Source organism: Aspergillus undulatus (genome assembly GCF_047715775.1).
Source record: "Aspergillus undulatus strain CBS 261.88 unplaced genomic scaffold BDV17scaffold_8, whole genome shotgun sequence".
NCBI classification, from domain to species: domain Eukaryota; kingdom Fungi; phylum Ascomycota; class Eurotiomycetes; order Eurotiales; family Aspergillaceae; genus Aspergillus; species Aspergillus undulatus.
Genome location: NW_027396612.1, coordinates 498,533 through 525,229, shown reverse-complemented (window position 1 = coordinate 525,229; position 26,697 = coordinate 498,533). Strand labels below are relative to the sequence as shown.

The window sequence follows — 26,697 nt, the reverse complement described above, 5'->3', positions numbered from 1 at the left end:
TTTGTCGTGTATGTCTGATAGATCTTGTCTGGGGTGAGAGGGCTTTTGCCGAATAGCAATCTGTTATCTCCTTAAGCTCTGCAAGTACGTAGAATGCGAAATGGGTTGCGCCTAATGTGGGTTGTTGACTTGAAATATTGCGCGGGTGTCGGAGATCCATCGCCAACTTTTTTTTGTTCCGCAAATGGTCCGTGCGCCATTGCCTTATCAGTCAGGCGTCTTCGCCTTCCATCAGAGCCACTTGTTCGCGGAGCAGAATGAGGAATCTTAATGTCTTCAAGTTGATAGAATTTTATGTGGATTTCTCATCTTTATATTCAATATTGACCCTCATCTACAAGAGACGGCTTTGAGCCATGTATATTACCCAAATATGCAAGAGAACGGGTATGATATGATACCAGAGATAACCAACCCAGCGGACGCCTAAACAGAACAAACAACAAAGGAAAACAAATGTTCTATAACAGCAACAGCAAGACAGTAAATATGGAGAAGAGACGTCTAAATTCCCAACTGCCACTTAAGGCGCTCGTAAACAAAGAAACCAGTAGCTGTCATGGGTATCACCTTGAGGTAGCCAATCGTCAAACCAATCCAGAACCCGCGGAACCCCCTCTCCTTGAAGATTATGCGCGCCGTTTCGGCGATCCCAAGGTGGCGGCCATCACCAACTACTCCGCCTACTTGCATTCGGCGGCGCATCACTTCGAAGGGATACGAGGACGTTTGGGAGACGACACCGGCGATTGCGCCGGAGAAAAGTTCCGCAGCAGCTGTGAGTTGTGGTCTTCGAGAGTTGTGCTTGTGGTCAGAGGAGGATGATTCGGGTTGAGGGATAGTAGTGTAGGGAGCAAGCGACGGTAGACGGAGCCAGTCGCCAACAGTGTCGTGGGTGAGGAAAGAGACACCGGCATATGGAAGCATTCCAAGAAGCGTCGGGGTAAAGCCACGGTAGAAATTTGCAAGTCCTGAGCTGGGAACGATTTTCCTTGTGGCAGATGTAACGCTGTCGGCGGCGGCGGCGGCAACCGATGAGCCCGCCTCCTTCGCAGTGGTGAGGTCTTTCGGTGGTTTTACTCGTTCGTTGTAGATTTGCCGGAGCATGTCGACGAGAGATGAACGAGACGACTTGCTCGTCTCAAATGCCAGCCGCACCCGAATCAGCTCTAGCGGATATGTGAAAAAGACCGAGGTAATTCCCGCCAAACTCCCCGAGACTAATCGACGAATTGGAGTCTCTTGTTCTCGCGAATGTATGAATATGGCTCGAATTTGTTCGTAGGCAAGAAACTTGATAGCGGCATATGGGAATATTCGCAGAAGCGTGGCCGAATGACCCCGGAAGAGACCTCGAGCACCCTCATATCGCTTGATATCTCGAACGGCGAAAACAAGCCCAGCCCAACTTCCCGTATATTTGGCGAACTGAGGATTTGACGCTTGGAAAAGAATCTTAACGCGATCGAGAGGCGCAACAACTGTTTTTGCCTACATAATGCATTTGTCAGTCCTGCCCGCTCGATGATCATGGAAAGTCGACCTACCGCACAGCCAGCTACCCCTCCAGCAAACCCACTCCGTAAGAGATAGTCGACGCTCCTTTTATTCTTCTCCTGCCCACCACTGTGACTAGTCTGCCTCTGGCGATGTGACGTCTCGTCAGCGGAGGTCGTGTGAGGCCCGGTCACTACTGCCCCGCTGTTAGGGTTGTGCAATGTCGGCCGTTGTCCGGGCGAGGCTGAAGCGGTTTCCATCTGCTGAAAAGCGGAGTGACTCCGCGGCTGAGAATCTGCTATTGTGTTCGGGGAAGGCGATCGTGAAGAGATTGAGGGAGAGTCGGCTTGCGCATGGCCGGTAGCGGCAGTAGACATGAGCACTCCGACAGGCAAGCTCGGTTGATCTGAGGAGGTGAGAATCTGGGGCCGACGGACTACCGGATATACGCGGCCATGGATCTGCGAGGCAAACCGAGCGAGGGTGTTATGCGGGGAATACGTAGGCGCTATGTATGATGGATGCTGCTGAGGAAAATATGAACGCAAAGCCGAGAAGCCTATCTGAAGATCGCTGTAGAGTGCGAAATAATAATAATCCTGAGAACATTGGAGAGGCGGCCAGCGTCATAGTGGCGCCGAACACAGAGCGGATACGTTACCGCCCTGACATGCCGATACGCGCTTCTGCCACGAAATTGCCCAATGCATACTGTCACATTACGCAGGGCTATCCGACTGGTGGATTTTCCATGCCAAGACTCTGATTGGTCCCTGAAGGTCGAGTGACTTGCATAAAGTCAAATATTCACATGATTACTTCCATTATATGCCGAATGTTGAAAAGGTCACCGGAGTCTCGTGACTTGAAAACTGCGTCGTTACTTTATATACGCAGTCGGCATAAGATATACATTAAGGGGTGGTCCGGGGGAACACCAAGTACTCTGTATTTCTGTATCACGCTTCAAGTAGGCCAAGGGGTTTCCGGGGGGGAACGCCCCGGAAAGATCCTTTTTTATATATAGAGCGGTACTTCTATTTGTATAGGAAACTATATATAACTACAAGTATCTTTCAATTGCGCTTGAGAAACCGCCGAAGGCCAAACCTGGCCCCCGGCAGGGCCCTTGGAGAGCCCCCGGAGGGCCAGCCCCCCGTAGCGAAGCGAAGGGCCGTGGCTGGCTGTGCTCTACCAAAATGAACGCTAAAAGAGCATAGATAAACACCGGTGCCCAACACCCGACCACCCGTACCTCTCTAATAATGCAATATACGCTGTATAGTCAGTAAATGTTCATGACCATGCCCTCATGTAGATAACCGAGAATTTCTTGTTGGGCGCCTCGGGAACAAAGCTGCTGATAAAAGCCCGCAATCCCAACGCCGTTGGCCCAAGATGCAAAAGGATCATAGATACGCAAAGAAATAAGCACCTGGATCTTAGAAATTGTATCGTCCGCCTTGTCTGGTCAGCGGTTTGCCTTGTCGGTTCGTGACCTTGACCTCCTTCTGCTCTTCGCCGCCTGATTTCCGCGCCCGCTTAGACGGCCGGGGCGCTTCAAGATGAAGATGTCCGTTCTCTGCCAGAGCTGTCGAGTTCCGCCAGTTCAGACAGTGGTGCTTCTCGTCGGCGACGTATGTCTTGTGTCGTGTTGTCACCCTTTTGGCTGGCAGGTCCTCAGTGTCATCTTCCGTTCGTGAAAGCCAGTCATGGCGTGCTTGCATGCACTTGGCAAGGTTGTCGCGGTGGATGAGAAGCTCTTTTCGTAGTTTTGTCTCGCGTTCGCCGCGAGAGTCAAGCCAGTCCAAAAGCTTTTCAATTGCCTCCGGTTCATCGTAGTAACCCCATTCGTGTGCACGCGAAAGTCGCGTGGGACCCTCTTCGTGCTTCTTGCGCTCTACCGGGGACACATGGAATTGTTTCTGGTATTGCTTCTTTAGGTCATCCGAAATGTCAATGAACCCGAGTCGCTCCATGTCATCCGGACCTTGGACCCAGAGGCGGCCGTTGGCGTATTTGGCTTCCGCGGTTGAGCTGTTCGGCATTCCCTCATAGGGCATTGCGTTACGCTCAAACCACCAATACCGGTTGCAGAAGCGGTCTTTCCCGAGACACCTCGTCCGAGGGCAATCAGCCTCCCTGAGATCGTTGTCAATAATCATGATCTTCTCCTCGGCTTTTGCGACAGCGGCTTTCTGTTCTTCAATTTTCTTGAGCACTCGTTGATATTGCTTTGAACCCTTAGGCTGCTTGGCGAGTTGCTCCTTTCTCTCTCGTTCTTCGTCCAGCTTGCGCTTCCGTTCAATGAGGCGGTCCTGGCCACCACGAAGCGATCGCTGTGGAGTTCCCTCGATCTCGGAATCGACTTGCGAGTCCCCGTCCATGCCACTCATCTTCGTATCTTCCGCAGCTTCCAGCTCCGGAATGGGACTTGGGGACTTCTCGGGTTCTGGTTGGAGTGCTTTGCGTTCCTGATGCAACTTACGAAGTTCCTCGAGTCTAAAGAAAGCTTTAGTTAGCTGAACTTTTGGGACGCACATCTGTTGTCTCGACTTACGCTGCTTTACGAGCCTTCTGGTGCTCGATCTTCTCCTTTCGGAACTCGGTCATCTGGTTGCTGCACTCCTCCAGGTAGTTTCGGATAGCTTTCGTCTCCAAGCTCAACATGCAAATGATCTGAAGTGCCCGAATCCTTAGATTGACGTCCATAACAGCATATTGCGCGCTTGCTGTTTCTTGCGTTGGTTCTTGATCCAGGGGAGCGAGATGTTCTAGTATCCGATTGCAGACTTGCGACATTCGCGGACGAACAGACAGTTGATACATGAGTCCAATCATGATCATCTCCCACCCACCATTCTTGAAATCCCGCTGGCGTAGACGGTCAATCCAGCCATATTCAGGGAACATTTCGGCGGCGCGGTGAGTCTTGACTTCGTTCGGATCGGGTTGGCCATTTACCAATGACTTCAAGTTCTCCGCCTCCGCTTTGGCGAGACTACCCCGGGTCGTCATTCTTGTCACGGCTGGCTCAGGTGTATCTTCGGCCTCATCTTGTTCCTCTTCCTCCTCCTCACCCTCATCCTCGTCAGAATCCTCTGTCTCCTCAATGGGAAGCTCTGGAAGGGAAATCTGGATAGCACCGTTGTTGTCCTTTTCGGCGTTGACCAGTTTCTTCAAAACAGCGCAATGGATCTCAGTGAAAAGCTGACAGTCGACCTCATCCGACGAGAACCGCATTGCCTGCAAGAAGTCGTCGAAAGTAAAGGAATCCAGCTGGAATACTTCGCAATAAACGTTGAGAGTGTTCCACGTTTCAAGAAGTGGACCCACTGATTCCACCTCAATAGCATCTTGTAGGAGATCTTCATCATCAGGGTCGTCGAGTTCGTTCGCTTTCAAGAACTTCAAAGGTGGCCTCTGCTTCTTCTTCTCGCGATTTGGCGGTATGTCGAGATCTTCGATAGGATACTTGATCGGCGGTGGTGGTGGTGGTGGTGATGATGGCTTCGTCGGCTCGGCTTTGATCACAACACTAGGAACCGCCTGCGGTTTTGGTTCAGGCTCCTCTTGAGGTTTCAATGGTCGTGGGGGTCCGTGGGTGGGTTTGTTGCCGACAAGGAAACTTGGATTCCCGTTCAGGGAACGTTTGTACTCAAGAAACTGCGCCTCTTCCGATCGCGCCAAATCCTGTGCGGACGGTTTGGCCTTCTGGCCCTTGACGGCTGGCTTCAATTCCGGTAGTTGCTGCGAAGAGAAAAAGCCGAAAAATCCCTCCTGGTCAGCCTTCTTTTGCGCTTTCTTCTCGGCCACTCTGGCCCCATATTGCAAGTGTTTCGGCACTTCCGTCGGTATTCTGAACTCTTCCGCGACCGAAGGCTTCACGAGCCAGGGAGCACCGTTCCAGGATTCTCGAGTCACATTATTCTTGATGAAAGCGCGAAGCATCTGCTTGGTGAAAGTCTTCCTATCACGAACGATATGATTATGATCCAGCAGCGCTTCCTCGTTTGGACGATCCAACACTTTAACCAGATATGTCGCGTGGGCAGGCGTTTTGACAGTCCCGTCCGGATACAGCTGCTCGGCGAAGTTGGCTTTGTCTCTGATTATCCCGTGTAAGCGCGTGTTGTCGTCCAATACAATGAGAACCGGTTCTCCAGGGTAAAATTCGGCCTTGAATTCCTATATTCAATCCGTCAATAAGCAGCCTAGGTTTAGTATGATAACCGTATTTCACCTACTTCAAAGATCTCATCCACTATTATAGAAGTTAGAAAAATCGCTGAACTCGGTATGAGGCTGGGTTACTTACCGAGGTTATCGACCCGCGATACTGTGGAAAATTGCGTCCTACGCAAAATGGGGCCTTTCAGAGCTTCCGGGAATGAATTGTTCACTTCCCGCGATTCCTCCATCTACAGAAACGTTCGTCAGACTTTTGTTTCTCCATTCATTGTGGCCCGGTCCACGTACCTCGCTCCGATGAGCTTCGAAGAAATTCAATCCCGAATGACCCGTAATCTCGCAGATGAACTTCCTCTGTTTGTAAAAGTCCATGCGCTGAAGGTACGATTCGTAATTCGTGAAGACCTCTTGTGTTTCTGAGATCACCCAGACCTACGCGCATCGCGTGTCAGTATTCCTTGTCTCATCCGACCCCGGCGGGGTATACATGCCTCGGAGCTATCATCTTCGATAACGGGACGGGGAAGGTATTGAACGGGTTTTCGTTTGAAGAGCACCTGGAGGTTGTAATCACTGGTTAGTCACGCTTATCGGCGGCCACAATATAGTGCTGCGGCGTTTCGGAGCTACCAACGCACCATTATGATCTGTATATTTTCGCGGGCAAGAAAACGCGGGAGACGCGTCAAATAATCGGGAATATTCTGGAACGGTACTCAACGCTCGTAATGGGATGTCTATCGCGCAAGGTATGTTTAGCATTGTGTACGAGGTGCGGTGCTGAACATGGCCTGCGGTTTTAGCCGGAGGTAGATATACCTCAAGAAACGCGTCCCAATCGCGCCGCAAGCCCAAGAACCGAAAGGTCACACTCGCGGACGCAGCAAGAAGATAGCGCTTAGCGGGTAGGCGCAGAGATAAACCCCGAGACAGGCCTACCAGGTCCGCAGGTAGGAAAACGAGAGTAAATACAAGTACTCGACAATTGCAAGGTTGCGGGATGCGGAGCGGGAGGAAGCGAAGTATGTAAATTGTATATGCGCGGCGGGTTGGAGACGGAGGATATAGCAAGGGAGAGAGAAAGGGAGAGGGAAAAGTGAAGAAGAAAATGAAGCTTCTGAAAGAGGACAGACTGTGGAGGAGGAAAGGAAAGCGAGAAGCGGTCGCCGCACGGCAGAACCGGGTGATCGAGAGGGAGCCCTGGAGGGCCAAGGCCCGCTGCTGATTGGCTCACGCTCCATTGAACCTCGAGCGGAGGAGGCTTTTCCTCTTTGGGACTCAACCCTCTGGCCTCCGGAGTCTCTTGACTGCTTTGCCCGTCTTCTGCTCTTCTTGCGCCTCCACTCCCCGACGACTCGACTATCCACAGACGTATTTGCACTCATTCTGCTCCTTTTTTTGGCGAGATTCTTATAGCAATATTTTTGTGTCCTCATATTGCAAGTCTCAGTTACATCTGCCAAAAGTCTATTCGGTAGCCCGAAGCCGCATCTAGGGCCTCGGTGCAGTAGACAAAGAACAATACCGCTCTCAGACAGCTACCACCGCACCTCGAGCCATTCCTTCATGCTCTTCTTGGTGGCTATTTTTGTTTTATACCCCCCTGCTATATCCCAGCAATTAATAAACTTTTTTTCTTCTCACCATTCTTGTTGCGGATATACTTGTCTGACAACACAGGCCCACCTGGGCTTTCCATCTTATATCATGGCCGCGTAGCTTTACGGACACACCACATCACTGGGTATGTCTCCAATCTATGTCTAATTGCATGGACTTATTCTGCTCTGGTACTGTGGAGTGCTCACTATCGATCCTAGTCCATTTATCTCGAGCTACAAAGATCGTTTGACCATACCCTATCGACAAGTCAAGTCATCGGTGGCACATAAAGAGTTCCGAACAACATCTCAACCATGTCTTTCACGCCTGTCGTCCCATCCTTAGCTGCAAAAGGCGAAGGCTCTCCTATACGCTTCCCAGAGGGAACTCATTTCCTCGGCCATCGTCTAAACACTATATACCGTAACAAAGCGACATCATCTGCGATCTAGTCAGTCCTAAACTTTCTTTAGTTGTCCTCTGGAACACCCAACCATTACTTGCAGTTCTTCTTGCGGGAGTTCGATTTCTGGGCATAGCTGGTCGACTTACTGTGGCTGTCTCAAAACGCTTTCGTCACAACCTAAGGTTATAGTCGCAGAACGGATGAATCCTGCGGCCATATAGGTCGAAAATCCCAGCAGGAACGCGGATACGCCGCGTATCGACATGACTCTATGGAAGCAGTTACTTCATCGAAGTCAAATCATGCTTCACAAATTCCCTCAGCCAGATACTCGCTAAATCTTTCGGATGCCCACAGGAGTTTATGTGGCTATGATAAGCAAATACTCGATATGGACCCCGCGAGTTCAGCGCTAAATCGGATGGCAACATGCATTGTACGTGCGAATGTATTCAGCTCAAAAAACAACGCAGGCAATAACAATGCACGTTCCCGATCCGTCACTCCTTTGCCAGGGTATGGAGTCGTCAGCGAACGGATTGATCATATTTAGCTCGCGGGCTAGCCTGTTACGGACTAGACCTGTGCTAATCCAGTGGGTCCTTCAAGGTTTCTCGGACGGGAACACACGTGGATTGAGCAAACAGTGCAAACATTACATCATCTATCATCAATTATCAATTCACAGATGGGAGAATGCGGTCGTGGTTTAATGAGGTCAACACAGAGTTTACTCACGTACATATAGCTACATATCGAGGACGTCGCGATAGAACATGGGCTAGTCGAGTATACATGACGAAGGTGCCAGAGCGATTATAAACAAAAAAGCAATAAGTGTACTGAGAGCTTCCGATCCCCCGCTAACATGATGGTACATTGATGCGCATGAGGGAAGAACTGAGGAAAAAAATGACATTTCGTATCTTCCATTACTCGTACAGAACGTAATTAGAGGAATTTCTTTGGCATGTTGGCGCGGCGGCGCTTGTAAATGATGTATGCGCCGGCGAGGAGAATCTGGAAGGCGATGAGGGTGAAGATGAAGAAGCCCATGCGAGGTGTTGATGCAGTGATAACTATTTCAACGCGTTAGATAATGCCCTTACTCAAATTAAGAAAAGTGCCGGATTTGACCTACCGTTGAGGAAGTTATCTTTAATGTTTTCAGTCAGACTGAGATGCGACGACCGCAGGGTTTCGTGCAGCTGGTTGAAGCGGTCGCGGTAGTCTTTGCCTTCCAGGTCCCGTTGAATAGACAGTAGCGTTTGCTCCATTCTCTGGAGGCGAACGTCCAGACTCTGAACTTGTTCCTTTGTGGCGAGTCGCTGGAGGAGGTCTGCATTTCGGGTTTCGGCTTTGGAACCCTGGTTTGTAAGCTCGCGGAGGACGTTGTTGGTGGCTTTGTTGATGAGTTGGACACGGCCGCCGAGATCAACGAATTGTGCGTTTATTGAACTGAGATCGTTCGATAAGGCCTGCGCTTGTTGGGTACCAGCTTGAGGTTGAGCGGCAATAGGTTGCTGATCATTGTTGCGCTGCTGGTGAAGAGGCGGGGCTTTTCCGTAGCCAGAAGCGGCGGTCTGTAGGACGAGCTTGAAGACCTCGAAGGAGTCTGGGTTTTCAGGAGTCGCAGCCGTAACACCAAAAGTGTTCCCAGCAGGAAGGATGACCTACGTGATATTAGCGAGGTATGAGTAGCCAATAAGTGAAGCAACTCACCTTGTCCGTCGAGAAGCATGGCTTTTCGTCCACGGTCACTTCGAAAACGGCATTGGTGTGCCGAACACGAATAACTGATGGCCGCCCGAGGTTCCGGTAGGAATAGTCGCAGTGCCCGAAAGCTAGGCTATCGACACTCCTGTGGCTCTTGTAATCTGTTGTGCCATCGTTGAGAAATCCTCTGATACTACCACCCTATTGGCAGATGTTAGTTTTGAAAAGTACTGAGAGGTAACACGACGTACCCTTCCGCTGTGGGTGTCCACGACCAAGGCAAACCCATCCCACTGACCCACGGTGTAGATGCTAGATGAGCCAACTTTGTTTTTCCCGTCATTGACGTACCAAAGCTGGAGATTTCCCCCAGCCCTCTCAGCACCCGTTGCTCGGAATTGGAATTCGGCTGTCCATTCTGATTGAGAAAGACTATCCAAGTCAGTTTATATTTCCGAGCCACTGACCCCATCGTAGAAAACCCGGCGACTTACGGAGCTTGAGACCAGGCAGAACCTCGAGTGTTGCCAGGATACGGGGGTGTAAGGATGATTTTATTCGAGAGCTGCAGATGTCAGTTTCCTCAGCAAAGCGATCTGGGCTAGAAGCGAGCGTACAATTTGAGGAGTGTGTCCTTCGCCCCCTAGATCCCACCCCGGGACGCCATCTCGGCTGGGCGCAACGCTGTATAGTAGGTCAGATAGTGGTACATGTGGCAGCCAAAGGGAGGCGGTATTACATTGCGCCATGGCCAAAGCTCGAGGAGTCGATCACCGCCTGCGCAGTAGCAGCGGCGAAGAGAAGGAAAGAAGAAGCCGCGATCTTCATGGTCTATAGAGTCCGACGGCACCAGTATCCTTGGAAAAGAGAAGAATTGCGTGACCGGCTTTTGTCTGAATAGGATAATATCCAAGCAAGAAATATAAAACGTCCAAGCGGGTATAAAAAGCCGAGATCGTAGAAAATGGTACACAGTACAAGGTCTATATGGTCAAGGGTTCGAGAAAGCTCCGCGGCGGTACAGCGTGGAGACAAAGACAATAACAATGGCGATCCACTGAAGGACGGAGGACAACAACGATTGGAAATAGGCCAATGAGCTCTGCAGCAAAATGAGCGGCGAGCAAAAGTCGGTCAAACGGCGGAAGTCGAGCCTGTCGAGCCTGTCAAGCAGCGAGCTTGTCGGACGCAGCTTTCCCCACGATGAACGGACGATGGACGGACACACTGGCCTTTCGTCAGTCACAGTCTAGCCCGCTCCCCGAGACGCGCAGTCACGTGCACGCGCTCCCCGGATCGATCGCCGGGCCGCTTCCAAAAGATACTCTCGACGGACCTATATTGAGAGTCAGAATAGCTTGATCAGCCACCGGATGCTTCTCTTCTCATTGCATTTACATCCGTGATGCTCCAGCACAGCTTCAATGGCTGACTTGTACCCTTCCTTGACGCAATGCGCCATTGTCGCAACGGCGTTCAAAATCCTCCTTTTCCCCGCCTAGTACGTTCATCGATTAAACCCTGCACCTCAAACTGGCTTAAATGCAAGTAATTCATACTGAATCGGGATTTTTTTTGGCGCAGTAAATCGACTGACTTCGAAGTCCACCGCAATTGGCTCGCCATCACCCATTCGTTGCCTGTGCAAGAATGGTACTATGAGGTACCTACAATTGCCCTCCGCGGCTTTTGCGCGTCGGAGAATTAACGATCTTGTCTGTATATAGAAAACCTCGGAATGGACCCTCGACTACCCTCCTTTCTTCGCGGCGTTCGAGTGGGTGCTTTCTCAACTGGCACAATATGCGGACCCGGCGATGCTTGACGTTCGCAATCTCAACTATGATTCCTGGCAGACCGTATACTTCCAGAGGGCGACAGTCATTGTGACGGAGGTGGTTCTTTTCTTTGCTCTCAACCGGTGAGTGGCTCAACACCGCATAAGTGTATATTGTGACGTGGCTGACATGACCTATACAGATTCATCAAATCCGTCCCGCAACCTAATAAACACCTCGCGCATGCCGCCAGTCTGTCGATTCTGCTGTCTCCCGGGCTGTTCATTATCGACCACATTCACTTCCAGTACAATGGCTTTCTCTACGGCATCCTCATCTTGTCAATTGTCTGGGCTCGGAAACAGTCCACTTTGCTATATAGCGGAATTGCCTTCGCCGTTCTGCTCTGCCTGAAACACATCTACCTTTACCTTTCGCTCGCCTACTTCGTTTACCTGCTGCGCGCGTACTGCTTAGATCCAAAATCCGTGTTCCGTCCTCAAATTGGAAATACTATCAAGCTGGGTCTGAGTGTAGTGACTGTCTTCGGGCTAGCGTTCGGCCCATTTGCTTCTTGGGGCCAACTCCTTCAGCTGAAAGATCGACTGTTTCCGTTCTCGAGAGGCTTATGCCATGCTTACTGGGCTCCAAATGTCTGGGCGATGTACTCATTCACGGACCGCGTCCTGATTCCACGTACGTGAATCCTCTTGCTTTGTTTCGCCTCCGCTTACTCTCGCAGTGGCCCCAAGACTCGGACTTCCGGTCAACCACGAAGCTCTCTCAAGCGTCACCCGCGGTCTTGTCGGCGATACCTCTTTTGCTGTCCTCCCAGAGGTCTTGAAGGAGCACACCTTCGCCCTAACGCTCCTGTTCCAATTAGTACGCCCCTCCTACCTCCATCTTTACCACCACTCTAACCCAAATGCCCAGCTCCCCCTCATCAAACTCTGGCTCCGCCCAACCTGGGATACCTTCGTCGGAGCCCTCACGCTATGCGGCTACACCTCCTTCCTCTTCGGCTGGCACGTCCACGAGAAAGCCATCCTCCTCATCATCATCCCCTTCAGCCTTATCGCCCTCAAAGACCGACGTTACTTCTCCGCATACCGCCCCGTCGCCGTAGCCGGACACGTCTCGCTCTTCCCACTTCTCTTCACGGCCGCCGAGTTTCCGCTTAAAACAGTCTACACGCTCCTCTGGCTCATCCTGTTCCTGTTCGCGTTTGATCGCATTGCGCCGGTCCCCGAGCGCCCGAGGATCTTCCTCGTTGATCGGTTCAGCCTGCTTTATATCACTGTTGCGATTCCGTTGATTATCTATACGTCTTTGGTCCATCAGCTTGTCTTTGGGCTGGAGAGGTATCAGTTCCTTCCGCTTATGTTCACGAGTAGCTATAGTGCGCTTGGGGTCGTGGGGAGCTGGGTCGGTTTTATGGTTGTTTATTTTACGGCTTAGACCTGAATTGCTAGTACTATATGATACCAATATCATAGACGAATGCATTACATTTTGCACAGGAAAACATGCACTTGTAGTATTAGGTTAATCCGAGAGGACATTGCATTGACGAGTGAGTCTACCTAGATCGCGACACCCTCCTCAGATGAGGTCCCATCGCTTGCTTCCGACCTTCTTTAACTGAAAGCAAGTTCCTCCCTCCCTTTCTACCTAGACAAAGATCTGGGCCCTAAAAACACAATGAAAATAAAACCGTTGATAAAACTAGGAAGAAAAAGGAAAATCCGAAGCCCTCTCAGCCATTCACCTGCATGCCTATCTTGATAGGCAGGTATAGGTAGCCGAGTTTATGCAGTATTCGACACGCTCGATAATGCAATCGCAAAAAAATTATATGTACTCTCTCTAAGCGCCGGACCCGTTAGTGAAGCAATTGTAAGGTAGAGAAAACGAAAAACGAAAAGGCAACAAGAACACCCGTAGCCAAGACCAATAGAGGAAGTGTTCATCCGAATCGTAATCTGGTGTTGTATGTATGGGATTAATTAGGGGGGTTAGGTTAGAAGCGCGGTTTTATTTATTGAACCGGGTCCGGTTTTGGTGTCGGAGCAGCCGGGGCCTGAGGTGACTCAGGGCGCTGCTCAGTCGATGTAGATTGAGCATCAGGTTGAGAGTGAGCTTCAATTTCAGCGGACCGCGCGTTCCCCTGTTGCGGTTGTGGCTTCAGCACACTGATGCGCTGCTCAATGAGCTTTTGAAGAGCACGGAGAGACTCGATCTCATTTTGGGGCGAGGGTAGGTTTTTAGGCTCGTTTGCCTTGAGTTGGTCGATTAGGAGACTTATGCTGCCGTTGTCTTCATTGCGCCATGTAATGTCGTTGCTCTGCGCGAACGAGATCAGGTTCGCAGCAGCTTCCCGCTCCGCAACTGTCCGCGAGTTCAGTATGGCTAATGTAGTGTCTTCCTCGGGGGCGATTGGCTTTTGAGATGCGTAGAACGCTTGTGCCTTTGAAGTGAGATTGTCGGATTTCGTCCTGGCATATTCGAAATACTCATTTACAGCTGCTTTCTTTGCCGCAGCGTTTTCGTTTTCCCTGCATGTCCTGTTAGCAAGCGCGGTTCGCGGTAAAGAAACCTTTACTAACCTTTTAACTCTCTCGATGAAATCGAGTTTGACTCCCTTTTCCGAAACACGGTATGTAACGCCTTCCTCTTCTTGGTCCTCGAGATTGTCGTCCTCATCCGGTTCTGGAAGGATCTCGATGTCGACGTAACGGGGGTTCTTTGGACGACGGATGCGTTTTATGACTTCATATCCTTCTTCGTCTCTGACTGTATAGTGCATGTCGTGTAAAGCGTGGTTCGGGCACATCCACGTATGATGAATGCGGTCACTGCCGGCTCGCTGGGTCGGTGGAACAGCCAACGGCGGATCGACGCAATCCATGTGAAAAGCGCAAGGGCAGAAATCACATTGGATGATTGGCCGCCGGCCGTTGGTCGTTCGTCCACACTTTACGCAGAAAATGAGGTTTCCCTTTGCGTCTATCGTTCGTAGCAGGAATGGGTCATCATAGCGGCCAGTACGGCTCCCTCGAGCTGCACGGGGATTGATGCGCGGTAAGGAGATGATCTCTTCGTATTTACCATCGTCGCCAGTGCGCACTCCGGAAAAGAAATCGCGAATGCGGGAGGGTAATGCAAAGTCTCTATCTGAGACTTTCCCGAAGCCGTCGAGCAGCGTGTTTAGCGATTTTGAGATCGAGCATTTGGGGCAATACCAGTCTCCCTCTGGTGGATTTGCAGGGTCCAGTGGCGGGTCCAAGCAGTGGAAGTGGAACGAGAGCACACAACCATCGCAGCATAAGAGCTGGCCACTCTTCTTACAATTCCGGCAGAAGTCATTGTTATCGGCAGGTTCGTTATCGCTAATTCGTGTCAGCATTAAGGGTCCGACCATCAATGAGCGAGATAGGAAAAACTGGTAAGTCAGAGAAAGTGCAAACATACGTGAGTGAGGGTGTTAGGCGTCTATTATCGCCAGCATCGCTGCTTGCCAGACTCTCCGAACGTTCTCTGCGCGTTCCTGCGTTCTCCGCAGCAGGAACATCTATGTCCATAGGGCCAGGCGAAGAGGAACTTGATGTCGGCCGGGAAGCTAAAGAAGAACGAACTCCACTTTCAGTAGCCACAATCTTCGGGAGAGATTTCCGCAGCCGGTTTCTCTTGACTTGTACAGCTTCTGCTGAGAGTTCAGGATCCTCTAATGCCCTTTGCCGTTGAGAGCCCTTGGCTGAGAGTACGGAGCGACGCTCCGAGATGTTCTTCTTCTGCGCGGCATTCTTCGACTGCTTTCCTTTCCTGTGACGAGCGACCGGCGCCGTCGGGACCACCGCAGGCGCGTATGTCTCAGCATCAAGCGATTTCGCAGAAGACAGCGTAGACACGCTACTAGCCGAGCGAGCCCGTGCCGGGACAGGCAAAGTACTAGGTTCATTCACGGTAACCTCTTGGGACTGTAACTCCTTCCAGGCGCCTCGCATCACCTTTTGGAACATTGACCTCTGGGAAGAGTCGGGTGTTTCCTGACAAACTCCATCCAGAATGCTAAGCGCATAGGGATCATTGCCACATTTTTCCCATATGCGAAGCAACCCCTTGATGACAGGTCTATTGTCGGCGTCTGAAGCTAAACGTAACGCACTTTCGACTGCAGCCTTGAGCGTCTCGACATCTGCGTCCATGGAATTAGGGACAGGTAATATAGTGAACGCTGCTATATCTTCTTCAATTGTAGGCTTGTGAGGAATCGATTCAGGCGCCTGTTCCTCGGCCGGGGTCAAGGGAGTTGGGGGGTTGTCGGTTTTCTTTTCCCCCTCGACAACAAGCTGCGGTTCTTTCCTGGCGGGGATGCTCGGAGTGCCCGGCTTTGACGGTACGAGCCCAGCCTTGCGTAAATCTGCAGCGGAGGGCATTGCGCCTAGGGGACGCATTGTTCCCAGTACAGGGTTGTTGCTACTCGACACCGCTGACCAGGGCGTGTCATCATAGCTCGGAACAGGAGCTCTCAGCTCTGGCTCCTTCCAGGTCGCGTCCTCCCCGTATAACTGTGTTCCGTTGACTCCAATCGCTGGTGTTTCATCAGCCAGGTCAGGCTGCGACTGACTCGAGACCGGCGTGTCGCGGAGCGGATCGGTTGGCACACGAGAAGTCCTCCCAGTCCGGCGTTGCTTCCGTGGTCTGGTAGATTCGGTAAATGAAGAGGCCATATTGGCTGTGGGTTGTACTGGTGTCGATGGGCGGGAATCGTTGGATCTTGCGTGCGACGATGAACGGAGATTCCTTGCCATCGTTGCAAAGGCAGGGCACGACAGTCGCGAGTCCTGCGCCGCACGTAATTAGCTCGAGAAGCAAAAGTGAAAGGAAATCACATTATTTTCAATCAGAAAAATACTTACTGTTCAACAGACTTCGTAGAACTCAGCAACCGTGCCCGGCGTGGCTGGTTGGAATTGTGGCCAGCCCGCGCGGTTGAAGGAAGAAAGATTGCGGAGTTGCGAAACGGGAGTTTTCGAGGACCAAGCCCCAATCACGCTTCCCAGGGGTTCGCCGCGGAAGCTGCAACAACCACGGAATTTGCACCTGGAAGGATGTCCAGCATGTTAGAAATCTTGTAAACCACTAAATGATGCATTCTGAAATATGAGTTTTGGTTATATCATGAGTTGGGGCCTTACGCGATGATCAGGTACTGCGCCTCTCGGAGCTTACAGTCCAAGAGCACAAGGACACGCGAAAGTTGTGTACAAAGTATGCGATATCCAAGTCGACGTATAGAAATGAAGTCTCACAACTGTTAGAGTTTCTGAGAAGAGATTTTCAAGCGTTTCGACAAGCTAAACTGTTTTGTCGAGATCAGCATATACTCAGCTCGGTGACCGTTCACTGATGTATCGATGAAGCGTAATGAGACATCCAATATTTGAGGGTTTAAAAGGAGCAAGACAAGCCTGAAGAGTCGACACTGGGGGTTTAAGGGCCGCGGAGATACAGGTTATCTCGTTAGGCTATCACGGTGCTGAGCCAGGAACAACTGACATGTACAACAAGCTCAATAGAGAAGCAGTCATGGTAGGCAAAGGGATTCTCTTCCCAAAATAAATAAGAGACTAGAGGCTTACTGCAAGCAGCTGGTTGATGTTTGTCCAGGACAGATGAGCTGGCCTTCAAAGCACGGTCCTGATAATCGCCAGGATTACAGGAACAATGCACACAACCCTAAGAGCTATGGAACAGTCAGTCTCATATCCTTTTCATCAATGAGGGAAGGTTGATGTACATGTAAGCAAAGAGTCGGAAACAATGAATGAAGATGGAAGTAAGATGAGGGCCAAGGGCGGAAATGAGAATGAGTCGACAAGTAAAGATTGAGATACGCGGGAGGAGTGTCACCTTTGGCAATGATAATAGATGTGTTAATGATGAAGCTGTTCGCTGGATGCAGCACAGCGACAGTGGTATGGTGCCTTGGGTGATGCTGTCCTCGGGCAGTAAGGGCTCTCAACACCCAACAGAGGGAATTGAGCTCTCGCTCTGGGATTGTGAAAGGCTTCAGTAAATCTGAGTCCGTGACACCAGGCACAATGGAAAAGATGTCTACAGTAATAGAAACAATATTGGGTTAAGATATGATAAGAGACAGCCAGCTGCGACACTTCCGGTGTCCGGAAGAGCGTATATCTGATGGCTGGCGAAAAGGTGCAAGGAGAGGGTTTCAACAAAAGAGGCAAGTTGAACAAGAAAAGCCGAAATGAACACTTCAGCTTTAGATGTGTGATGGGTCAAGAAAGACAGGGTCTTTGTGGAGAGGGATGAAAGGCAACCGGAGGAGAGGAAGAGGAAGAGAAGATGCGAAAGAGGCAGACGAGCCTTTTCGTTGGCCCACTCACCTCCCATCTATGCCCAGCGCATCCCTCACCACCACTGCCACGCCCGATGCTTAGGTCACCCTGCCTTTGATCTATCTTCTACTTACTACTTCTCTAATTCTTCCTGGGAGACTTTAATGCTTTTGCGGGCCGTCGGGTGCATGCACTTCGAGCTCAAATGGCATCTCCGATGGCGTTCACCACCCGGACAATAGTTGCTGGATGCGCTGCGAAAGACCCAGTCTGATATTGCGAGATCTCCCACTTTACTGACTGAGAAATACCTCTTGACGGGGGCTGCGGAGGAAGATATGTCATGGTGAGAGTGGCAACGATCGGTGAGCCTTCATCAGTCCATCACGGGCCACGACCCATTCGGAGACCAAACACGACGGACTTCTACGAAGCAGATGGCCGATACATGGGACCTGCCCGCTTGGAAAAGCAATATCTAAAACGGGGTTGAATATTGCCAGGTGTTCCTAATCCAACGGCTACGGGCATCAGGTTGTCCGATGACCCCCTGAAAGGCTTCATGTGGACCACCTGGGCAGTCAGGCAGATGTGCCACGAAGGCAAGGGAACAAAATGTTACAAACCAGTACGCTACCAAGTTTTTTGGCCACAAAGTGATTCCTGTGGCCATCGTCCTGTTCGCTACCTTTTGCTCATGTTTTGCTCACGCGCGACTCATGTAACTTTTTTTTATGTATAGGCTATGTGACAAAAGGTTCCCAATGAAGATAGAAGAACGGAAGAAAGATCCGGAATCACTCATATGGCTCAGTCTGCATTTCCTCCTCCTAAAACAAGAAGATTCTCCATCCCTGGGCTTGGGGTATTCACTCCAGCCAGTCGCCAGACAGCCACAAGATATAATCACAGGCTGCGACTCTGAGGTAAAACCATAAGGTCCGATAGATACAACAACAGTTCATCCAATCGAGTATGTCATTTACTCTTCCTGGGCACCATCGGCCTTCTTGGCCTTCTTCTTCTTGTTCTTATTCTTCGATCCAGTGTTTTTGGAAAGAGGGAGCTCAAGGATCTTGAGGATCTCCTCATCCTCGATCTTCTTGTCAGACTTGATCTTCTCGAAGTCGGGAGCAGCGGGGGCTGTGAGCTTGGTGATACCGTTCTTGGTAATCGCTATAAAACCGTTAGTAGATGTTCAATCTGCGGAACTCAATAGACTGGATTGCAATGAGTCAAAACTCACCAATTGTGGTCAGGTAGCGGGAGACTGCAGAGCCATCAGTCTCACCAGCGGGCTCGTACTGCCTCAAGACACCTCCGCGGACACACTCCACGACACCAACCTTAGCGGCTTTCTCATCCTCGAGCTGTCGCAAGCTGAAGGGGAATGTGCCGAACTTCTTAACAACCTCACTAAGGACCTGTCGAGAGCTGGGGCGCTTGAGCTGGTATGTCGTGGTGGTACGTCGGTGGAGGGTTGCACGGTGGGCGAAGTTCTTCACTTTTCCGGATCCAAGGGACAGGCCAACCTCAACACCCCAGACCTCGCCAACGTCGGGGACACCCTCGCCCTTCACACCGGCCTCAGGTGAGAGGATGATTTTCTTCTCAGCTTCGATCTCGTTACGGCCAAACAGCCAGCTGGTAGTGTTCTCGACAACCTTGACATCGTACGCCTTGGCGACCTTCTCGATCAGCTGGGTGATGCGAGCCTGGGTAGGAGGCCTTTCGGCGGCAGCCTTCTTCTTCTCTTCCTCAGACCCGGTAGCGAGGAGGCCGGGAGGCGCCATGAGTCTCAAAAGGAGTTCGTTGGCGTAGTGAGTGGCATGAATGAGGTCGGCCTCGCGACCAGTGACCTCTGAGGCGCCGACAATAACCATGTCGCAAACAATCGTTCCGAATCCATCGATCTGGGCACCGAGCTGGATCTTCGCGATCTCGCCGGCCTTGAGCGTTGTCTCGGCCTCGGCAGTGTCCGATACGAGGGGCGTGTACGGGGTCACATAGGCGTTGGGAGAGACGGTCGTCGGGTGACCAACACCTTTCAACAAAGGCAGGTCAGTACATTACTTCGGCGGCGCGCCCAATCATGAATAGGGCCATAGGCGTTCGACGCACCCTTTGTGATCTTCTTGCCCTTGTAGACCTTCGTGAGCTCCTCTTCTAGGAGCGCATCACCCTTCTGGCAGATTTCGACAATCTTGGCACCCTCAACACATAGCGCTAGAGAACTAGATTAGATACGGCGATCCAAAGTAGGGTTGTAGACAGTGTTAACACTCGGACAACGCACCTGAGACAGCATCGAGGACCTTGTGCGAGATCGTAGCAGCAGTCTTGTACTTGGTCAAGGTGTCGGGGTTGTTGAGGGTGTAGTCTAGAGGTAATCCAGGGCATGGTTAGCTGTGGCCGTCGCGACAAGCTAATGAAACAGGGCCAAAGCCTGAATAAAGCAATGGGCTAGAAGTCGAGTTCTAGGTAGTTCGAACACTCGCTTCCCGCTGACAGCTGGCCGCAGCAACAATTGCTCGTCTCGTCCAGGTTATGACGACGAAGCCAGCGGGAAACCCACAAACGCGGAGCTTTTCGCACTGCAGAAGAGGGGCACTGCTGAAGCAGTCACACTTACCAACCTCGGGAGTCTGGGTTTCGGCCATTGTGAGTGAATCGAATTAACCTCGCACTGATGCGAGGAGAACGGCAAGTATGAAGCGCAAAATCAGCAAAGAGGTGGAGGAGTAGGTTTGAAATTTAGAGAGCTTTCGTCCGCTGGAGCAGTCTGGAGGGTCGTGTGCACCTGACGTATCATGACCGTTTTGGCGGGGCTTAATCAGCCCAGGTAGGGCTACGGTATGTATGGCATTACCGTGCCGTATCAGACATCAGACCGCCCACTGTCATTCGATTCCCATGGTCTGTTCCTGAGCTGGATAGCCCAAGCTATGTATAAAGCTGCTACGGAGAGCTAATTCTCTCTGCTGCTATATGGGATACTACGTCTTCTCTTTCGCTTCAGAGTAAAGAGCTGACGGACGCTTGGTGAGACCAGAGTCTTGCATGACATCATCATCTTTGCAAGCTCTCTCTACAAGAGCTCGAGCCCTCCACAATGATGTATCCCGGTTCTCCGGCTTCAGCAAGTTCCCATCTCTTGAGATCATTTCCGTTTAGGTCCTTGTTCCAGACGCAACCGTGGTACCTAGCAGCTTAGTGGCAGTTTGTAGTTCTGTTGTTGTATGAACGGTGTACGAACAGTGCTATCTAGTACCTGCCTGGGGCATTGTAGTAACATAAGTAGTGGACTCCTCTAGATGCGATTCTGTCTTAGAAAAAGATTGATTAGTCGCGGTCATCGTCTTCAATCAAAGCCTCGGTACTTGTTCGTTTCGTAGGGTTACGGACAACTTGCCCATTGCAGGGATATAAAGTGGTCGATTGCTTTGGCAATCTAATTCCAATCCATGAGCCGCTCACTTAAGAAAGATGATCTCGAGTAGCTCTCATGGATCCTAGAACAATGAATAGCAGAGGGACATAATAATGTAAGTCGGAATTTCAAGTCACATTCTATACTATACGACCAACGGTCACAAAACGGCCGCACGGTTGTTCTCCTCTCGGGCAGACCTCCGAGTTGCGTCATGCATCATCTCCTCACTTTGACCCCATGCTCGGCGATTTACATTCAAACAGACCACGTTTCATCGATCGAACTCTATTTTGGGATATTCGAGGATGAAGTTAGACGCCAAAGGGATCCCTCTGAGGGTTCTGACACATAACATCCGGTATGCCACGTCTTCTCCATTCAAAGGTGAGCGGCCTTGGGGAAAACGAGCACCGCGTCTGCTCAACGAGCTGCGGTATAACACTCGCAACCAGGATGCTTTCATATGCCTACAGGAGGTTCTGGACAACCAACTCATAGACATATTATCTGGGCTAAACTCGAACGATTCCGACGCGAGAGAAACTGCAACTAGGGACTCTAACCAGACCTGGGCCTATATTGGCGTGGGTCGAGATGATGGCTATAAAGCCGGCGAATACTCACCAATACTTTACCGTCTATCAGTATGGGAGCTCCGTCATTGGGAGACAGTCTGGTTATCCGAGACGCCGGAGATCCCGTCCAAAAGCTGGGATGCTGCGTCAATCCGCATTGCGACTATTGGGGTCTTCACCCACCATGTCAGCCGCAAGACGGTCCTTGCTTTGAACACACATCTAGATGACCAAGGGTCTCGCTCACGGTACGAAGCAGCTCATATCATTCTGCGGAAGATCGAGGAGTATCGAAATGGGCGCTTCGGCAGCATCATATCCGGCGTCTTTCTTGCAGGCGATTTGAATAGTGAAGAGACTCAAGAAGCGCACACGGTGCTGACAGCTCCAGAGTCTCCATTGATTGACTCTGCGACACTGGTCAATCCGGCTGATGTCTACGGTAATCAGACTACCTGGACGGGTTTTGGGCATGAAGGTCAAGATCCCTCACGCATCGATTATATTCTTCTTGGACCGGCAGGTGATACTGAGGGCCGCGCTCGTGATCTTCCCTGGGCAATCGAAGGGTATGCGGTCTTGGCAAATCGGTTCGATGACGGCGTGTTCAACTCGGACCATCGGGCAGTAGTAGTTGACGCCGAGTTACGCAGTTGAGATATCTGGTTCAGAGCTCGTGTTAGAACAGTCAGTGGGCATATTTTCATATGGCTTTGAATGTTGATATACCAAGACAACACCTTCCAACAGGTGACTTGATAGACAAAGTCACGTGTCTTACATAGACCACAGACTTTTACGGTATCATACAGTAACAATGGTAAAGGCTCACCTTCGATGAGCACGAAATTCAGAAAAAAAGATATGCGAATGGCTTCAAAAAGACTATGAGAAGTCTAGCTGTCATTTCGCATTGTATAAACTGTTTCTGGGGCGCCTGCCCTGCCTACAGCCCACCACCCCCAGTGGTCCTTTACCTCACCATTCGGAAGGCGCTTGTAAGTTGACGGGCGGCCTTGTGCTTGGTCGCAGGTGAGCCTGCTTCTTCCTTCTTTCTTCTCTTATGACCCTGACGTGCATTGCGAAGCCGCGAATCGACAAGACAACATCGATCTCCATCTCTTGGAGTGAAATTCAAGTGTGAAGCTGGCCAATTTGACCCGGGTAAAAAAGGGAAAACAGTCGCGATTGGGCTTTGAAGACGCGCTGCCGTGATACCACGTTCCCCGGTGCGCCGTCAGCTGATCCGATTCCGCCGCTCCTTTCCGAGCGCTGTTCTCTCTGGCAAAAGACCCAGACCAGGCTCGAAGACCCATAGAGAGCTCTGCTGCCTTTGGCTTTACAGGCTCTTGCTCCATTACTCTATCGTCCCTGGTCAGTATCTCACTTTCCTCTAACCCTCGTCCCTACCTGCTTGCCATTTGCCACAAGTATTTCCCTATCGCTTTGGCATGTTCCCCTCTTTCGAGTCATCACCTTGCGCATGCGTGGCTCGCGCCTCCTTGGCCTACCAGGGCTGCAGCGACGCAGCGCCTTCCTTGCTACTTAGATGAACGATCGATTTGCGCCGGATTCGCGAAATGCTTTTGTTGTTTTCGGACGGCCATGCTTCGCGACTCTCCGAATGGTGCGCTGTCGCGTCTCTGCGATAATCATTTGTGCAGAGCAATCCGTGTACTGAGACTAATGTACCTTGTCAGCCTTTTAGATTAATGTTCACCAAAGAATGATTTCATCATAAACTCTCGACCTCCTTCTAGATTCACTCGTTACCTTCGTGAAAGTGAATCCTACCCTGTCACCTATTGGAGTCGCGGCAAGGACCGGGAGCTCATTCACAGAACATGCCATTTCCTGATCCATCCCAGCCGGGGATGGCCGATTCGCGGTCGGATACAGTTAATAACGACTCGGATCTATTGGATGGAGCTGCCGATTTCGATCATGATGTTGATAATTCACTTCTAGCGGACCATGGAATAGAGGGACCCGATACGATCGGAGAAGGCAAACAAAACGCGAAAGCCGTTCTTGCAGCATCTGGCGTCACCCTACCCAAATCGGACTCGGGAAATGATGCTTCCAATGCCAATACATCGCCGGGCTCACAGAATGGTGCTAACGGAGCTGCTTCCAGCAAAAAGCGATCGCGAGATGGCTCTTTGATCAGAACCTCTTCCCCCGGCAACGCCCTGCCCGTGCGCGTTCGAGAGACCCCGGTAGACAAGATCTTGTTGGACGACTATGTCAATCGGGAGTTCCGTCATTCTGCCCTGACGGCGTGGCAAAACCCGAGCCAACAGCTGCAGCAAGAAAAGCGGGCGGAACGTGATTACTATCTCAGCTTGCGACGTGAAAATCATGTGAACCCTGCGGCTCTTTACGGCGTTGGCTACGAAGGATTTGGGAATGTACGTACCGACTTGCGCAACCAACATCCACAGTTGCTATATCCCGCCCACCGCCGCCGCCCCGGTAACCGAAAAGCACGAGAGCTACGGGTATCGCGAAAAGATCTGAAGACACAAAGCGAACAAGTCGAAAATCTAGTACCAATTCGATTGGATATTGATTGGGAGAAGGTCAAAATCAGGGATACCTTCACATGGAATCTCCATGACCGCGTCGTGTCGCCGGAACTCTTCGCGGAAAAGTTCGTCGAGGATCTGGGCCTACCACTCGAGTCGTGTGGTCCGTTGATGCGCATGATTACACAAAGTATTCAGGAGCAGCTTTGCGACTACTACCCGCACACCTATATTGAAGAGGAGGCTCTTGATCCGCATCTTCCGTATAGCGCCTACAAGAACGACGAAATGCGGATTGTGGTCAAATTGAACATCACCATCGGCCAGAATACTTTGGTTGATCAATTTGAATGGGATATCAACGATCCGCGCAACGATCCCGAAGAGTTCGCTACGCGGATGACCACCGACCTCTCACTTTCTGGTGAATTTACCACCGCAATTGCGCATTCAATCCGAGAGCAATCGCAGTTATTCACCAAGTCTCTCTACATCGTTTCGCATTCGTTTGATGGGCGCCCCATCGAAGACCCCGACCTGAAAACATCCTTCTTACCTACACCACTTGTCTCCTCCTTCCGGCCGTTTCAGGCTGCCAAGGAGTTCACACCTTATCTTTATGAACTCAATGAAGCGGAGCTTGAGCGAACAGAGGTTTCGTTCCAGAGAGACCAAAGGCGACAGAAACGGTCGGTCAACCGTCGCGGTGGCCCCGCCCTGCCCGATCTCAAAGACCGTCAGCGAACGATTCGCACTCTACTCGTATCATCTGTCATTCCGAACACCGCGCCTTCGTTGGAGGAAAGCAACGTCTTCAAGCGTTCTGCTTCTTCCCGCCGCGGACGTGCCGCCGCGGGACTCCGTGACGGAGGTGATGAGTCGGACGACTCAGATAGCGACGAGTCTTCGTTGGCCGGATCTCCTGCGATTGGACCTCATTTGGCGCAAGGTACGGCACGCACCAGAGGTATGCGAGGAGCTGCTACTGCAGCGCACGCGGCTCTTCGAGCGAATTTGGGCCAGTCCGCGACTCCCGAGCCTCACCATGAACCTCGAGTCTCTGCTCGCCGACGTGATTACCGCGAAGAAACTCCTGAAGAGCCAGATAAGCTGGTTGTGACGCTCAGAATACCCCGCGAGAAATACCGCCAATTCCTCGCTAACGGCTTCAAACTCAACCCCGCTGTGCCTAGTTCTACACCGGCAACACAACCAACTTCTCAACGCAGCACCCCGCAGGTTCACACTCCGACTCTCAACTCGACACCCAACCCCTTGCAGCCAGATTCGCAGACTCGATTACCAAGCGCCGGTCGCCCGGGCCCTATTCAACACCTTGGGGCTGTAGAAGCGCCTAATACCTCTCAGCCAGGTGTCCCTGGGGTACGTAAATGAAAGTCCGCTTTCCTCGAACCGAAGACCACAACTGGTAGAGGAAAGTCCTCAATATGAGGCACAATACTGATGGTTTCTATTCTAGCCCCCTCCTCCAAGTTGGCTAGTAGCAGGACTTGCTCGCCTCAACCAAGCAAACCCCAACGATTCTTTCGAAGCAGTGATGCGGTATACGGCTGTGGACACAGAGACCATGCAACCCGTGGCCAACACCAATTCCCAGCCCAGCCAGAAGTTAAAGTTCCTCTACCTTCCGCGTATCCGGTGCCACGACTGTCCCGGCAAATTATATACCCCCGGCCCTGGCACAACCGTGGACAACTTCGAAGTCCATCTTCGAAATCGACAGCATAAAGAACGCGTTGAAGAACGGATCTCAAAACCTGCTGCTGCCACCCCATCCGCATGACGAGTGAATGATATAACTGATAACCCCTGCCTCTCCATTCATCTCTTCCGCGCCTCGACAACACCAATGTATACTCTCTGAGACCCGCATTTCGAAACCTTGAACTTGCGATAAATCATTCTCTTTCTTCGCGTGAAAGCATGCAATATCTCTTTGCGGCTTCAGTTTTGGTTCGGCTTGGTTCTGGCTTCGGATCTGGATTTGGTTCTGGTGTATTTGATTTGTGAGCGACTTAGTGTTCAATACCTAAATCTTTCTCTTGGTACATTGTTCTTCCATTTCTGTCCTTCTCAGGGCTCTATATATCATCTCTATTGCCAAGTGCATAAGATAAAAGGATACATATCCGCCTACGAAACGCGACTGGGAGCCCAGACCCGAAAAGTGCCCTGTAGGAAGGAACGATATTGCGTAGGGAAGGAGCAACCTGGCTCTGTCGCGACGGGGTCTTCAGATGTCAAGGAAGGCGCGACCCGGACGGGAGTACTCACGAGGAAGGCACGACCGACCCCAGCTAACTACCTAGAAGGAAGTTGCGGCCATTCGCGTCCGCTGGAAAAAGTGCCACTGAGGAGGAACGACAGTCGCAGTAGTGCTTATCTGTAGGGACGGGCGAGGATATCTAGGCTGCAGGGGACCTAATAAAAATGAAGATTTAAGCCTCCAAGTTGTTTTAAGGAAAGTCAGGTTGACTCAGGATGAAGTGGATGAAGTAGAACCGACTCGGATAATCAGATGGGTATACATATGCGTACATAGGTACTCTGCTCAACATCGAACAATCTGACGGGAAAGCAATAACATT

General features: G+C 51.2%; 8 protein-coding genes across 8 annotated transcripts; 3 read left to right on the top strand and 5 right to left on the bottom strand.

Moving 5' to 3' along the window:
• Positions 1 to 296: 296 nt before the first annotated feature.
• Positions 297 to 2,146, bottom strand: BDV17DRAFT_255682 (coenzyme A transporter). Its single transcript, XM_073756961.1, has 2 exons — positions 1,548 to 2,146; positions 297 to 1,491 (listed from the first exon to the last, which is right to left on the bottom strand). Exons 1-2 carry the CDS (start codon positions 1,872 to 1,874, stop codon positions 505 to 507), a joined length of 1,314 nt encoding a protein of 437 aa, XP_073618771.1. The 5' UTR covers positions 1,875 to 2,146; the 3' UTR covers positions 297 to 504.
• Positions 2,147 to 2,555: 409 nt separating this feature from the next.
• BDV17DRAFT_255680 (DDT domain protein) lies at positions 2,556 to 6,811 on the bottom strand. Its single transcript, XM_073756960.1, has 7 exons — positions 6,327 to 6,811; positions 6,180 to 6,245; positions 5,977 to 6,120; positions 5,816 to 5,918; positions 5,745 to 5,761; positions 4,058 to 5,685; positions 2,556 to 3,999 (listed from the first exon to the last, which is right to left on the bottom strand). Exons 1-7 carry the CDS (start codon positions 6,327 to 6,329, stop codon positions 2,940 to 2,942), a joined length of 3,021 nt encoding a protein of 1,006 aa, XP_073618770.1. The 5' UTR covers positions 6,330 to 6,811; the 3' UTR covers positions 2,556 to 2,939.
• A 1,637-nt stretch (positions 6,812 to 8,448) lies between these two features.
• On the bottom strand, positions 8,449 to 10,321 carry BDV17DRAFT_229176 (putative lectin family integral membrane protein). The gene is made up of 7 exons (XM_073755749.1): positions 10,152 to 10,321; positions 10,030 to 10,096; positions 9,907 to 9,977; positions 9,664 to 9,844; positions 9,419 to 9,613; positions 8,838 to 9,369; positions 8,449 to 8,775 (listed from the first exon to the last, which is right to left on the bottom strand). The coding sequence occupies exons 1-7, from the start codon at positions 10,238 to 10,240 to the stop codon at positions 8,648 to 8,650; spliced, it is 1,263 nt and encodes a 420-aa protein (XP_073618769.1). The 5' UTR covers positions 10,241 to 10,321; the 3' UTR covers positions 8,449 to 8,647.
• A 448-nt stretch (positions 10,322 to 10,769) lies between these two features.
• Positions 10,770 to 12,650, top strand: BDV17DRAFT_255670 (dolichyl-P-Glc:Glc1Man(9)GlcNAc(2)-PP-dolichol alpha-1,3-glucosyltransferase ALG8; the record flags this gene model as incomplete). The annotated part of the gene is made up of 6 exons (XM_073756959.1): positions 10,770 to 10,913; positions 10,997 to 11,075; positions 11,140 to 11,333; positions 11,393 to 11,886; positions 11,933 to 12,072; positions 12,124 to 12,650. Exons 1-6 carry the CDS (start codon positions 10,837 to 10,839, stop codon positions 12,646 to 12,648), a joined length of 1,509 nt encoding a protein of 502 aa, XP_073618768.1. The 5' UTR covers positions 10,770 to 10,836.
• Positions 12,651 to 12,734: 84 nt separating this feature from the next.
• On the bottom strand, positions 12,735 to 16,544 carry BDV17DRAFT_229063 (putative PHD finger domain protein). The gene is made up of 5 exons (XM_073755747.1): positions 16,389 to 16,544; positions 16,110 to 16,293; positions 14,662 to 16,034; positions 13,797 to 14,579; positions 12,735 to 13,745 (listed from the first exon to the last, which is right to left on the bottom strand). The coding sequence occupies exons 3-5, from the start codon at positions 15,999 to 16,001 to the stop codon at positions 13,229 to 13,231; spliced, it is 2,640 nt and encodes an 879-aa protein (XP_073618767.1). The 5' UTR covers positions 16,002 to 16,034; positions 16,110 to 16,293; positions 16,389 to 16,544; the 3' UTR covers positions 12,735 to 13,228.
• Positions 16,545 to 18,325: 1,781 nt separating this feature from the next.
• Positions 18,326 to 20,309, bottom strand: BDV17DRAFT_229066 (curved DNA-binding protein (42 kDa protein)). The gene is made up of 5 exons (XM_073755748.1): positions 20,185 to 20,309; positions 19,849 to 19,932; positions 19,674 to 19,778; positions 18,799 to 19,596; positions 18,326 to 18,728 (listed from the first exon to the last, which is right to left on the bottom strand). Exons 1-5 carry the CDS (start codon positions 20,210 to 20,212, stop codon positions 18,535 to 18,537), a joined length of 1,209 nt encoding a protein of 402 aa, XP_073618766.1. The 5' UTR covers positions 20,213 to 20,309; the 3' UTR covers positions 18,326 to 18,534.
• Positions 20,310 to 21,146: 837 nt separating this feature from the next.
• Positions 21,147 to 22,648, top strand: BDV17DRAFT_228977 (endonuclease/exonuclease/phosphatase family protein). The gene has a single exon (XM_073755745.1). The coding sequence runs from the start codon at positions 21,291 to 21,293 to the stop codon at positions 22,215 to 22,217; it is 927 nt and encodes a 308-aa protein (XP_073618765.1). The 5' UTR covers positions 21,147 to 21,290; the 3' UTR covers positions 22,218 to 22,648.
• A 231-nt stretch (positions 22,649 to 22,879) lies between these two features.
• BDV17DRAFT_229006 (SWI/SNF chromatin-remodeling complex subunit SNF5) lies at positions 22,880 to 26,535 on the top strand. Its single transcript, XM_073755746.1, has 3 exons — positions 22,880 to 22,934; positions 23,261 to 25,471; positions 25,569 to 26,535. Exons 2-3 carry the CDS (start codon positions 23,405 to 23,407, stop codon positions 25,890 to 25,892), a joined length of 2,391 nt encoding a protein of 796 aa, XP_073618764.1. The 5' UTR covers positions 22,880 to 22,934; positions 23,261 to 23,404; the 3' UTR covers positions 25,893 to 26,535.
• Positions 26,536 to 26,697: the final 162 nt, after the last annotated feature.